At 36.6% G+C, this 14795-nt stretch overlaps 1 protein-coding gene across 2 annotated transcripts in view; it reads left to right on the forward strand.

Moving 5' to 3' along the window:
• Positions 1-14795, forward strand: part of PPP4R3A (protein phosphatase 4 regulatory subunit 3A) — a 37935-nt gene that overhangs the window by 17440 nt on the left and 5700 nt on the right. Inside the window, exons 4-10 of one of the 2 annotated variants that reach the window (XM_034992951.1) lie at positions 1368-1985; positions 5585-5662; positions 5746-5862; positions 6675-6830; positions 8596-8727; positions 8829-8931; positions 10122-10280. In XM_034992951.1, coding sequence (XP_034848842.1) covers positions 1368-1985; positions 5585-5662; positions 5746-5862; positions 6675-6830; positions 8596-8727; positions 8829-8931; positions 10122-10280 — 1363 coding nt within the window. The remainder of the gene's footprint in view (positions 1-1367; positions 1986-5584; positions 5663-5745; positions 5863-6674; positions 6831-8595; positions 8728-8828; positions 8932-10121; positions 10281-14795) is intronic. The other variant, XM_034992952.1, reaches the window with a different exon arrangement.

The following is a 14795-nucleotide window of genomic DNA, read 5'->3' on the forward strand; positions in this document are numbered from 1 at the left end:
ACAGCAAAAAGTCTCCATTTTCTAGTATTTTCCTTGACAGTAGTTATTAGGTCTGGGTGTATCTCTTTTTTCTTATAGACCTTTCATGGCCTTCACATTCTCATTTTCTTCGTATCTGTCCAGACTGCTAAGACTTACCCTTTCTCTTAAGGAAGACTCTCTCTTCTAGCTTATTCTACCTTTCTTTTGTTTTCATTCTTCCATTGCTCCATTTAGTAAGCCTGAAACATATTTGTCAAATCATTACAATTCCACCTTAATTCCCTGAGCAGATCAGATTCTAAGAAAATCCTAACCACAGTCCTTTTTGATGACCTTCTTAGCCTTCATATTTGCTAATAAACTCAAAAAGATAGCATTTTCATTACAGTAAGGGCTCTTGTCCCTTTACATTGGGCTTTTTAATCAAATGCTAGCACATTTCTTTAGGTAAAGCCGTAGTTTGAGTTCCAGGAATCTAAAGCTATATTGAGAATTTATGTCGTTAACAAATCCAGAGCCAACTTGAGACCATGCCGGGTACAATCTGGAATGTGCCTAGCTGCCTTTCAGTGGTTACTGCCCACTGGGTTAAGGTCAAGATGATATCAACTTGCAACATATTTCAAGACCTATTCCAGGCCTTCTTCCCTTCCAGTATCCATTAACAGTCTCTCTTAACCATGCTAAGCAATTTAAGTTTCTTGGCCATTTCATATAAGGTCTGATTTTTCCATTTCATTACCATTCAACTTGGCCTGCTTTAGTGAGGGTGTCTCAAATTATAGGGCCAAGATAGCAAAACTCATTTTATTTCAAGTAAGTCCTTGACTTTGGGTGAAAATATTCTTTTATCGCAAAATGTATTTGTGAAAACTTCTAAGTTATGTCATGAAAGCTACAGGTTTGGGTGAATAGAAAGGAAAACTTCCATGGTTTGTTTGCTTTTAGTAGATACTCTTGGGGGATCTACCGCATTATGCTCTGCTACATGTATGTTGCAGTCACTTTTTATATGGTTTCATTTTTGTGTGAGTACACTTGTTTTCCACAGTTTTATTATTCATATTTTTGGGCCACCAACCAGCATTTACAGCACATCGGTGACCCACTTTGGTCCAGAACTAGTTTGTACATATTCTTTGGCCCTTGCTTTCTGGAATTGATGTTAAAATATTCCTTGTTGCTTACAATTAACCTGTATTTTCTGTGATCACATTATGATGTTTGATATTTATTTGAATTTTACTTAAACTTTGAAGGGTTTGGTGGTGGCTGTCCTGGAATATGATGCTAGGATTCTTATAACATCTCTTGTATTCATCTAAGAATATCATTTAGATTTGCTTGATTATATTCTGTCAGCTATCATAAATCTTATTTAATAGGTTCAAGGAAAGGACCCTTCAGTGGACATCACTCAGGACCTTGTAGATGAATCTGAAGAGGAGCGTTTTGATGATATGTCATCACCAGGTTTAGAATTGCCATCTTGTGAATTAAGTCGCCTTGAGGAAATTGCAGAACTTGTGGCATCATCTTTACCTTCCCCCCTGCGTCGTGAAAAACTTGCACTAGCACTGGAAAATGAGGGTTATATTAAAAAGCTCTTAGAGCTTTTTCATGTGTGTGAGGATTTGGAAAATATTGAAGGACTGCACCACTTGTATGAAATTATCAAAGGCATCTTCCTCTTGAATCGAACTGCTCTTTTTGAAGTTATGTTCTCTGAGGAATGTATAATGGACGTCATTGGATGCTTAGAATATGATCCTGCTTTATCACAACCACGAAAACACAGAGAATTTCTAACAAAAACAGCCAAGTTTAAAGAAGTGATTCCCATATCAGATCCTGAGCTGAAACAAAAAATTCATCAGACATACAGAGTTCAGTATATCCAAGATATGGTTCTACCTACACCTTCAGTCTTTGAAGAAAATATGTTATCAACACTTCACTCCTTTATCTTTTTCAATAAGGTAGAAATTGTTGGTATGTTACAGGTGAGTTAGATAATTTTTTTTCCTACTTACAAAGATACCTTCTTGATTGATACCATTTAAACTGTTAATTGATTTAGCAGAAGCAATTTCCTTTTCCTTTTAAACACCTAAATTGAGTTTTGATTTTTGTCTAAAGGTATGTATTTGGGTGATATTAGAAAAGGTTATAATACATAATACTGTGGGACCAGAAGGTTGTTATGTTTCCATTAGGGAACGTAAATGTGATGAAGTCTAGCTTGAAGAAATTACAGGGGAATGAATGGTCTTAACAAAATGATTGAATGTAGAATTTTAGGTATATTAATCTGTCAGTTATGCATAGAATAGATTCAAAGAGAAAATGAAGAAGCCAAGAAGTATGTCATTAAATATAGAATATAAATTCGGTAGAATTGGTAGCACTATCAGATCATTATGTATTAAAGGCCTAGTGTTAGGGTCAAGGGAATATAGCAGATATTGGGAAATTATAGTTGCAGGTTTCCTCACCAAAAGGCATGCTTTTGTACCAGATGAGAGTATGGGGAAGTTGGATCTGAATATGAGTTAGAGCTCCACCTGTCCCTTAATAGCCGTGGGCTACTTGGGCAACTTTCTTAACCTCTTAAAGCTTCAGTTCCCGCATTTGAAGGATGGTGATGTTATCAACCCTATAAAGTCATCTGAAGATTAAAGAAGAACATGCATGAACATGATGCAAGACTTGAGTATTTTTTTTTTTTTTTAGAGCATGCAGGTGGTGTGAGTGGAGGTGGGGGGAGGGGCAGAGGGAGAGAGAATCTTAAGCAGGCTCCACGTCCAGCACGGAGCCCGATGTGGAGCTCAATGCAGGCTCAATCTCGCAACCCTGAGATCATGACCTAAGCCAAAATCAAGAGTCAGACCCTTAACCGACTGAGCCATCCAAGCACCCTGAGCATTATTTTAAAGTATCTATTAATAACTGCTCTATTAAACTCCAGATTTTCTTTCTACAGTATGCCCAGTCTCTCAGGTCTGGTGTTTTAGGGTGCTTGCGTCAGAATTGCCTAGGGTGTAACATTTCCTGGATTCTGCACAAAACACAGAAATCAAAATCTGTGAGAGCTGGCCAGTAATCTACATATGTAGAACCCCAAAGTCAGAGAACCTCTCAGTATATTATCCCATAGTGTAGGAATTAGTCTGTTCTAACCGAAACTGAACTTTAAAGTTTGTGTGGTATAAAGATTTGTGAGTTGCACACCTCCCCTGTTTTTTGTTTCTTTGATGCCCATGATACTGGAAGAGTAACACATAGATGATAGGACTTGGAAGACTTAAGACCTTTCCTCAGATCTACAAATAATTATTTGAAACCTGGATTTGTTAAATAAAGAAAGGAGGCAAATGTCAGTAAGAGCTGTTTGGTAGCACATAATAAAGTAGTAAGTTTAATTTGTATGGTTATTCCTTTTTAGAAAATTACTGTATTTTGGGCGCCTGGGTGGCTCAGTTGGTTAAGCGACTGCCTTCGGCTCAGGTCATGATTCTGGAGTCCCGGGATCGAGTCCTGCATCGGGCTCCCAGCTCGGCGAGGAGCCTGCTTCTCCCTCTGACCCTATCCCCTCTCATGCTGTTTCTCTCTCTCTCTCAAGTAAATAAATAAATAAAATCTTTAAAAAAAAAAAAAAAAGAAAATTACTGTATTTTCAGAGTCCCTACCTTTGACATCTTAAACAAAACATGAATTCAAATAGAAAAATCAGTTTTACCTACACTGCTGTCCTGGAGCTGGGAATAATTCCAGTTCATGTTGACCAATTTGATGTGCTTCCCATTCATTTACAACAGACATGTAGACAAATAACATAGGCAATACAGTCTGGTAAGGACAATAGTAATCTCTGTACAGTGTATTATGATCGATAATGGAGGAGGGAGAAGGTTTCGGTACCAATTTTTATTTGTTCTTTGATAAGAATCTCCTTTTTACTGACTGCCTAGTAGAGCCTGTTCTGGTCCACTTTTGATTTCTGGTTTCCTTGGATAGTCCTGAGTGCATCTTTAGCTCCATGGAGCTCATGTCCTTTAGCTCCACATGATTCTCATTTTGTTAATGCAGGGATTTGTCACTTGTGTGTCTTGTCTTCGTACCTGTGAAATGCCAGTTTTACTCATTAAGTATGAATAATTTCAGGTTGTTAAGTCTTTATCTCCTGACATTATGCTTTGTAAAAGCCTGGCTGCCAATGCTGTAGTTCTGTTGCTCTTGATACAAATACTTATATCCAGAGTGTTGCTATGAAGGAAAGAGAATTTTAGAAATTTTGTGACAACGGGTGATTGAGCTATAATTTAAAGCAGGTTCTTACTCCCCTTGTGTACCCAGTCATACCCTCCCTTTACTATTAACTGCTCTGTACATAATACTATTAAACATTCCTTTTTTTTTTTTCTTAAACATTTTTATTCTCTCAACTTCTGTACCCCCAAATGCAGCAGTTCAGAGACCATCATTTGATTTCCAGTTGGTGGGATATATTAGATCAGGGCTGCATCTTGAAGTTACATGCCATCTGAAGTATGGCATGTTTTGTACATTTTAGAAAAAGTAAAAGTAGGAATAACCAATTTAATATCACAGAAAGTATTTCCTAAGAATCTGCAACAGTGAATATGGAGTTTATAATCTAATGGGAGATTACATATACATACACTTATACATATGTAGATATATTTAGACTTAGGCATGTCCGTAGGGCTGAAGTAGTGCTGAATCTAGTATTAGCTGAGATAGTATGGAATTAAAGTATAACACCGTCTTAGTTAAAAATAGTGATGGAAAAAATTTTGAACAGGTTATCAGGAAGGTCTCTGCCACCTCCTGTGGTTGGTCTTTGGGTAAATTTCTTAATCTGTCTCAATTATAAAATGAGGTAAGATAACATCTGAGGTTCTTTCCAAGTTCTGTACTGACTTACCCAGATTAGTATCCTAGGAGAGAACCTCTTTAATCTTTTTTGAAATAATGCATATTAAATTCTGTGTGTCTGTATGGGATATCGTCCGATAATAAGTGTTTCTTTTAAAGCTCTGCATTTACCTTTTTAAATAACTGAATCATTTTCTGTGTCTTTAAAACATGAAAGCTTTATCTTAATTTTCACCTTCGTTTGAGAGGTTGTAGAACCTTAACCTCTAAAGGTAAGATTTTAAAACTCTGTAAATGAGGGGTTTGCAAACTATGGCCCATATCTGTTTTTATAAATAAAGTTTTATTTGAACATAGCCACATTCATTTGCATATTGTCTATGGCTATTTTCTACTGTAATAACAGAGCTGAATAGTTGTGGTAGAACCATATGGTCCACAAAGCCTACTACACTCACAGTGTGGCCCTTAAATAAACTTAGGAAATCAGGCCTTGCCAAAATATAAAGAATAATCTTCCTATATAAATCCCCAGTTTATTCTTTAATAGTTTGGTTATTTCTTCTCTCTTTTAAAAAAAAAACACCATTGCCAGTACCATCTTTCCTTTTTCCAGTTAGTGCAATTTATATTCTATAGTATCTGAAAATTATGTTTTAATATACTCTTACCATTAGCATAAATTTATCCTTTGATTTAACAGGAGGATGAAAAATTTCTGACAGATTTGTTTGCACAACTAACAGATGAAGCAACAGATGAGGAAAAAAGACAGGAATTGGTAAGAAATTTGATACTTAGGAAAGGCACAAAGCTAAAACAACAGATCTTTAATATATTCACCTGTCCTTTTCCTTATTTTAGGTTAACTTTCTAAAAGAATTTTGTGCGTTTTCCCAAACGCTACAACCTCAAAACAGAGATGCTTTTTTCAAGACTTTGTCAAATATGGGCATATTACCAGCTTTAGAAGTCATCCTTGTAAGTTTGTTTCTCCTAATATTTAATTACCATTACATATTTTTTTTTTTTTTTTTTGTGAGAGAGAATGAGAGACAGAGAGCACGAGAGGGAGGAGGGTCAGAGGGAGAAGCAGACTCCCTGCCAAGCAGGGAGCCCGATGCGGGACTCGATCCCGGGACTCCAGGATCATGACCTGAGCCGAAGGCAGTCGCTCAACCGACTGAGCCACCCAGGCGCCCTACCATTACATATTTTTAATTTTTTAATTTTTATTTTTTAAGATTTTAGTTATTTGATAGAGAGCATGAACAGGGGGAGGGGCACAGAGGGAGAGGGAAAAGCAGACTCCCTGCTGAGCCAGGACCCTGAGATTGTGACCTGAGCCAAAGTCAGCCACTTAACTGTACGAGCCAGCTGGGCGCCCCAATTACCATTATATTTTTAATGCACAAAAGTATATTTTTATATAACGTGCAGTGGAAGTGTTTGACTATAGCCAGTATTTAATATGAGCTGTGTATTACATAAAGTAAAAAAGCTGTAAAATTCTAGTATATTAGAGAGTTCTTACACATTACTGAAAGAATATTCAGAGGGATTTTCCATACTTTTAATAATAAATTGTGAATTTTGCATCCTGTTGAAATGTTAAGGGAAGTAAACAAGAATAAAAGAAAGTAACTTTATTCACTGAACAAGTTTTATATGCCAGACTTCCTTGACCTCTCTTACTGCACTGTTTTCTTATAATTTGTTAGATTTTGGATTTACATAGCTATAAGGTCCGTATTTTTATAATTATAGGAGAAATAAGTGCTTTTTATCTGCAGGGCATGGATGATACACAGGTGCGAAGTGCTGCTACTGATATATTCTCATACTTGGTTGAATATAATCCATCCATGGTACGAGAGTTTGTCATGCAGGAGGCACAACAGAATGATGATGTAAGTAAGAAGTTAACAGAGCAAAAAATAACCAACAAGGTAAATATTATTTGCACTAACAGTAAGTATTTATACATGGGGAGCTATAACTGTATTTATTATTTATTTTTTAAGATTTAAATAGCTGATATTTGGGGAAAGTGTAGCCAGAATGTCAAATGGCTTATTTTCCCTAAATTGGCTCCTATCTCAGTTTACAGATTGTGTCTTACAGCAGTTGTTAATGCTCAACTTGTGTCTTTTTAAGTTTCTGAGATCACGTTTCTTAATTCTGTCATTAACTTGAGACGTTGTCTTGTTTTAATCATTTAATCAATAAGTTGTTCTATATGTGGAATTATAAGTAACTTCCCTAGGAAAACATTGACTTTGCTAGGGATAGATTCTCAAAATCACCAAGAATGAAGGAATGAAACACAGTCCCTTGGAAAAGTGTTTAGGGTACTTTCTTTACTGCCTAACCATAAGGAACAAGCTGTTGTCTTGTTCATACACACACGTCAGTTTTAAAGTAAGTGAGGGAATCTTTCCTGATAATGTGAAGGGTGCTCCTGGCGTTTATGGTACGTGGCATATGCAGCAGCCCCAGATGTGTGTGCTCTTCTGTTGTAGAACATTAAACCAATGATACCGATTTTTTTTCCTCCTTCCCCCAAAATCTTAAAAGTAACTTTTAAGAATAAACTGATATATTTTGCCCTCAACTGCATCTTAAAAGGGGAGGGGGGGATTCCTCTTAGGAAAAAAAAAAAAAAGCTATGCACAGTTCCTATTGTATTTTTACAAAATGAGAAAATAGACTTCTGCCTTTAAGAAAATCTTAATGTGTTATGTCAAAGTGAAGTGGAATGCCTAGTAACTTCTGTATTTAAGGTTTTTGGGTGTTTTGTTTTTTTAATGGCCAGGATAAGTGTGGCAAAGTACCAGTTTGAACTGTTGAATATTAGGTCACGTTTTTCTTTAATAAAATAGTCTTCTCCAGAAAACCAAAATACCGGTATTAATTTAAAATAAAGGCTAGTCTTGCTGGCCCTGAAATCCACTAGTTGCACACACAGTGATGTACTTCGCTCACATGCAGTAGGCCTCTGGATTCCCAGTCTCAACCTTTAGGTCCATCCTACCACTGCATATACAGACAGAGATTTCCTCACTGCATCCCTTTCTGTTTGTAGTTACTCCTTGGGTCAGGAACACCAGTCACAGAGCCTCAGGAAAACTAGTAATCAATTTTCAATGACATTTGGCATCTATGTAACAGATTTGTTCTCTGTGCTAAGTACCATAATCTTGTTGCCCCTCATTTCACACATTTGGGTACCAATTAAATTTACTTTAAATGGAAACTCTGTATCATTTCCATAAATGGAGAACAGATACAGATCTTATTTGCCATGCCAGAAATAGAAGGACTCTATAGAAATGCAGTGAAAGTAGAACAATGGTGTAAATTCTAGCTAAATATTCTATTAAACTGAAGGTCCGTTAGCTTTCTTCAGAAGGGAGATTTTGTTCTCAAGAGGTGTGAAGATTAGCACCGAACAAAGCTAGTTTTTGCTTTAATCAAAGGAACTTGAAGATAGTAGAGAAAGAAACGTTCTTTTCTGTATTACTTAAGAGTAAATGGGTCTGTACCACACTTGAGGGAAACACTGCCACACATCCTATTAAAGAAGTTGGTCGTTTCATTTTGATTGCAGTTAACAAGACAGCTAGAGCTAGGTATAATGCTGTAACATGTCATAGTATGTGCTTTTCCATTCTCATAGTAAGTGATCCTTTTTGTGTGTACTTTTCTCACCAGGATATTTTGCTCATCAACCTCATTATAGAACATATGATTTGTGATACAGACCCTGAACTTGGAGGAGCAGTCCAACTTATGGGCCTGCTTCGAACTTTAGTTGACCCAGAAAACATGTTAGCTACTGCCAATGTAAGCCACGGGCATTTTTCTCTTTTTCATACTAGTATGTTGTTTATTACTGGTAGGAACCAATGCAGTTAAAATTCATGGAAGTGTTTTTGATTCCTTAGAAAACAGAGAAGACTGAATTTCTGGGTTTCTTTTACAAGCACTGTATGCATGTCCTCACTGCTCCCTTACTGGCAAATACAACAGAAGATAAACCTAGCAAAGGTAAGATATTGCAGGTTGGTAGTAAGGTTCTTTGTTCTTGAATTCTAAAACTCAGAGTTGATTTGGTTAACACAGAGGTGTAATAATATATTTTAAAAAAAGGTGTTCAAGGTAGAATTTAAAGTGCTATAATTGGGAGAAAAAATGTAAACATGGAGATAATTGTTGCTTTTAGAATTTAAAAACAATTTTCTGTTAAAGCAGTATTTACATAGGCTAAATAAATGGAAGTAATTGTGAAAAAATTTTAAGTTATTTGTACTCCAGAAGTGTAGAGCAAAGCTGCTTACTGTTAACCTTTTTTTTTTTGCATTGAGGATTATTCATAGGTTAAGGATTATTCTTATTTCTGCATTTTATTCCTTTAGCTTTAGCTTGCATAGTGTGTGTTTAATTCAGAAGGTAGTTTTAGGGTCTTCAATGGGAAATCTATTGACATTTCAAGAATATTATTTTGCCATATGAATTATCAGTACAGCACTTAGAAAGTAAATGTTAAATTTACCCTTTTTTGTGATCTAGAATCACGTCTTGGAAACGTGATACTCATTTTTCCTGTCTACTTTATTCATATTAGGTAAAGCTTGAGGCTCCTTTCCAAACACGTATATTTAGTTCTTCAAACGTTTATTAAAAAACAAAAAAAACCCCCATTGTCTGGAAAGTACTGTGCTGTAATCTTTAGGGGCTAAATGGGGGGAATAAAAAAGTGAGTACAATACTTCCAGAGGCTTGCTGCCTGGTGAGGAAGAAAAGTAAGCCAATAATTATAATCCAGTGTGGATTCATTCTGTATAATAAAGGACACTGGAATTCTAAGAGCAGAGAGAGTAATTCCACCAGAGACCAGATGGGATCTTTCCGGATCTCCTGCGCTGTGTGTACATCTTATGAGGGCTGTGTTAAGACACGGTAGAACATTTTTGCACTTGGGAATAAGGCAGATCTAATAGATTTGTGTCCCAGCTCTGCCTTATTATTCAGACTTGGGTTTTATGAAACTAATTTGTCAGAGTTAAGAAAATGTAAAGCATAGTTCTTGGGGCACATGGTAGGGATTCAGTGTTTGTTCCCCTTTCCTTAAGTTTAAAATTTTGGGTCAACAGAAAGGATTTTACTTGGTTGGAATTTGGATACTTAAATTTAGAAAGGGAAAGAGTATTAGTCATTAAATTGTGTTTTGTTTTTAGATGATTTTCAGACTGCCCAGTTGTTGGCACTTGTACTGGAATTGTTAACATTTTGTGTGGAGCACCATACCTACCACATAAAGAACTACATTATTAATAAGGACATCCTCCGGAGAGTGCTGGTTCTTATGGCCTCCAAGCATGCTTTCTTGGCATTATGTAAGTGTTGCTTCCGATAGAATTATTATCTCTATCTTATCATGTTGTTGGTACCTTTGGGTCTTATTACCTGAGAAGAAAAGATCACTGATTTCAGGTCAAGGAGACCTAGATTCTAACAGGAAACTACACCAATTATGTAGTTTTGCCAGAGTTGGAGATAATTTTCCTCATTTGCATCTTTCCCCACATACAGCAAAGGGCTCAGTGTGTATCCACAAAATATGTTAAAGTATTCTATTCCACTATTAAAATGGCACCTAAGGTCATTTTACCTCACTTACTTTTTTAGTACTGCCTTCCTCATTACAAATTAGGAATTCTTGTGAATCTTATTAAATCATGAAGAACATTTCTGTAATTTGGAAAATCTATAGCTAATGGCACTGAGTTGCTAAAACACATTGGGAGTTAGAATGCCCAGCACAGGTGTCTGTAGATGGTCCATTCATTAATTGCACAAGGATTTTTTCTCCACCCTATTGAGATACATTTGACATAAAACATTTTGTTACCTCAGATATTTTAAGAGCAAGGGTGCCAAACTTTAGAAGTGACCAGATCTACCCTGCGCTCTTTACACGACCTGCAAGCTGAAAAGTAGTTTTTACGTTTCTTAAAGGGTTGTTTAAAAAAAATACAAAAAACAAGTAGAGGCCATATGTGGCCTATGAAGCCTAAAATGTGTACATGTAAACCATATTTATGGGTAAAGTTTGTCAACTCTTAGAGCAACAGATCTGTTCTTAGTTATGTGTTCGTTTCAAAAATTAACTGTGTTCTTAAGGCCCTAGTTTGTTGAAGTAAAACATGTTTCAGAATTGGAAATAGGTTATTTAAGAATATTCTTGAGCACAGCAGCCGGCCTTCTTTGGCAAGTCGACAGATCCAGTTTGGGGGTCCCTTAGAGGCGCAATAAAATATGTCTGCTGGTAACTTCTGTCTTTTGGTTTCTGTAGGTAAGTTGGGTTGTTGGACGGCATCACAGTCATTCACTCTTCAGAGGCCTGAACCATATATGTCCATTTTTGCTAATATCCTAAAATTATAAAAACATGGTTTATAAGGATGTTTCTGATGTTGATTTGCCCTACAGTATTTTACCTTTAATATTAGAAATAGGTATCCTTCTAAAATCATTAAACTTTCCATCAGGGTAACAGTTATAGTTGCCTTAGTTTTTCTGGCTAATGTACACACTGTGGGATGGACTGAGAATACATGTCTTCACGGTATATTTTCATTTGCCAACTTTCAGATATTTAGTGCAGTTACTTCTCTGTTGCTTGTCCAGGAACTCTGATGTTACCTTAGTAATCTTTTTCAGCCAAAAGTAACAGGGAGCATTTTGTGGCATTAACCTAGACTACTAAGGACAGCAAAAATAAATGGATTATTTGGTTCTACTATATTAATATCCATGAGCTTAGCATTTGCAAAAGAAGAGCTTTTAAGCTCATATTCATTTTCCTTATATACCTACTACAGCAAAAGAGAGCCCCATGTTGAGAGGGAGTTCGTAACATTTCTTTCATGTCAGCACACAGTTTTTGTTCAAGTGTGGGAAAGGGAGGTTAGGACAGAATGGAAAAACTAAACGAGTAAGTTAATCAGTTTTATTTCGATAAATGTATTAAACACATGCTACCATATTTTATCAGTTTTAAGCAGTATCGTAGCCGATGAGGTTTATCCGAGGCGCGATTATTGCTAAACTCTGCATTTTAGACATTTATCGTCTCTCAGATCAAGGTGAGTCTTACATTAATGGCATGTCATTGTAATTGATCTGTTTGGTTTTTTTTAGTGGTAGAGAAAGTTTTTTGCAGTCAGGGGCATCTTAGATTTGATGAAGATGCTAGATACCGGAAATTACAAGGAAAACACAGACCATTAAGACCCAGACTCAGCTATCAAGGGGTTTTGAGTTCATTAGGAGGAGGTAGTCATGGAAAAATCAAAATGTCAAAAGTCCTATATTGAGGTGTGTTTGGAAGCATAGTGGCGATAATTCCTACATGAATGAGTCAGATCAGGAAAATTTCACAAGAGAGGTAAATTGGGTTGTCTTGGTCGTGGGAGAACGTGACCTTCTTGGTTGAAAGCACGGCTGACATACAGATGTGGGAAACGCGCTGCGTGGTAATGGTTTGGTGTAGGGAGAACACACGAATCCAGTAGGAGAGTGCAGGAGAGGAAAAGGCTTTTCAGTTCAGTTCATCTCGTTATTTTGCTTGCAGTATTACAAAGAAATTTTCTCAACAATTTAATGACAACTATGAAGTATACTTTATAAGGAAGGTTTATATTGTAGGAAACTAAGCATGTTAGCACAATTTTAGTTACGTTTTATTATTGTTTGGTTTAACGATAACCCAGTTTGGAAAATGCTGACTCTTAAATGATTCTATGTGGCTGTCTTCCCAGATTGAGAACATGAGTAGTTTGTGGAAGAAGATGCCAGTCATTAGGAATGAGCACTCTAGGACTGACTGTAAGAGAGTTTTTGATCAAGTATTTTTAAAAGAGCTAAGTGGGAGATTTAGGATATTTTCAGTCTTCTAAGATTATACACTGAAAATGTTAGGTACAGTGTTTAAGGGAGGGTTTCATAAGTAAGTTTAGATGCCCAGTTGTAAGGAAAAAAGATGAGTGGTTAAATCTAAACAGTTTGGGGACTTACAGAACGTCTCATTTTTTATATCTGATGCTTATTAGAATGCTTTTATCCTATTGAAAGACAACAAATCAGGTCCACAGGTGAGACCAGCAATCCTTTCAAAATGTAGGTCTTTATAAGCTTAGATACATACATATGCCAGTTTTAGCAGTCTTATTTCTTTCCTTGGCCTTTCACTGATTCATGTTGTCTAGTCTTTTGTTAAAAATCTGGAAATCCATGACAGGAATGAAATAAAGGAAAATTTTATTGTAGATGCTTTTATTCCGCCATCATAAGTTACGTATGAGGCAAAAAGTCTCAACTTGTGACATGAAATCTCATGTTGTGTTAATGTAAAGATGAATTATTTGTTTTAGAGATGATTGAAACAAAGCACCAGAGATTCCTGACATGTTAATGAAGGTTAGAGATAAGAAGGGAAGCAGAGTGCACTTTACATTGGAAGTCCTACAGTTCTGCCAATGTGACCTATCCCACAAGCTTTCTCTAATTTCCTTTGAGCAGTTGGCCTTCAGAGAGCTCGCTGGTAAATTTTTGAAAGCAACTTTTATTCAGCAGCAAGTAGTGGTTGGCTATTCTTGATGCAGGTTTCTTTGGAGAGGGATTTGAATGGAAATAACCCAGTTCTGGATGTAAATAAATAGGGGCAAATTTGCGGAATGAGGAGCAAAACAAAGACCGTTAGAACCATCTCGGTCTACACTGGCAGTTTCTGGACAGAACTGCTCTGGAGGAGATAGTGATGCCACCGCATACCTTGGTCTTAGTGAATTCTAGGAAGGGAGTTTGTTTTCACTTACCTGGGAACTGGATGCGGCCCACAGGGTTCAGCTAGTGTGTGTTGTGGTAGGACACAAGTCTCCACGAAGCCTGCATAGTTGGAGTACCAGCTCTTAAAATAACAGCTCTTGCCTTAATTACTAAAAACTTCAGATTTGGCCTGAGCTCTGAAGTATTGATTTCTAACAAATGGAACTGCCTCATTAGTTACTTCGTCAAGTGACATTACAAAACACCAAACTCTAAAATCACTGTTTTGGGAAGATAAACCCTTGTTAGACTTTGACTTAACACACAGGTGCCTCTTACTGTTTAAAATGTCTTATTTGACCATGGTTATGTATTTGAAAATAATTCAGTAGAGTTTGAAAAAATGCAATTACTATTCTATAAATTATTTTGAAACTCCCTGCCCAGAGTGTCACTTTAGAAAGAGACACTCTTAAATAAGTTGCATTGTTAAGGCAGTTTATAGCCAGCTGTACCTAATTGGGCATTCACTTGTGGACCTCTTTTCTGCCAACTAAAGAAACATTGAGCTGCTTTACTCCTCTGCCTTCCCACCCAGAAACCGTGTCACCATGGTTGCCTGGCTACCTGCTCATGAAGGACTTGATTAATAACAAATTGGCAATTTAACGAGCCACTTCCATGATCTCCAAAGAAACCAAAATACAAACACAATATTTAATCTTGCCAACCGAAGACGATGTGACTGCATGAAGTGAGTATGCTTTTTTGAACTGTTTACAATAAGTGGGGCATTAACTTACTGACAAACTCCATGTAGGTAAAGAGGGCTTTGTCTAGCTGTCGAGTATATTTGGATCTTGACGAATGGTGACTAAGTAACTCCCCATACCTCAAGATGTAAATATACCTTTTAATCTGTAAGTTAAAGCCTAATTAATTGTAAAAAGGAAAATTAGGAAAAAAAATTAAAAAGCATACTCGCTGCAATAAGCATAGAGGACCACATTTTAAACACAACATCCTCTAAATTTATTTCTACACTATGGGAAGGCAAGTTTTGGGTCTTGCAGAGTTTTGTG

Source organism: Mirounga leonina, unplaced genomic scaffold, assembly GCF_011800145.1.
Source record: "Mirounga leonina isolate KUSES-001 unplaced genomic scaffold, KU_Mleo_1.0 Mir_82, whole genome shotgun sequence".
Taxonomy (NCBI): domain Eukaryota; kingdom Metazoa; phylum Chordata; class Mammalia; order Carnivora; family Phocidae; genus Mirounga; species Mirounga leonina.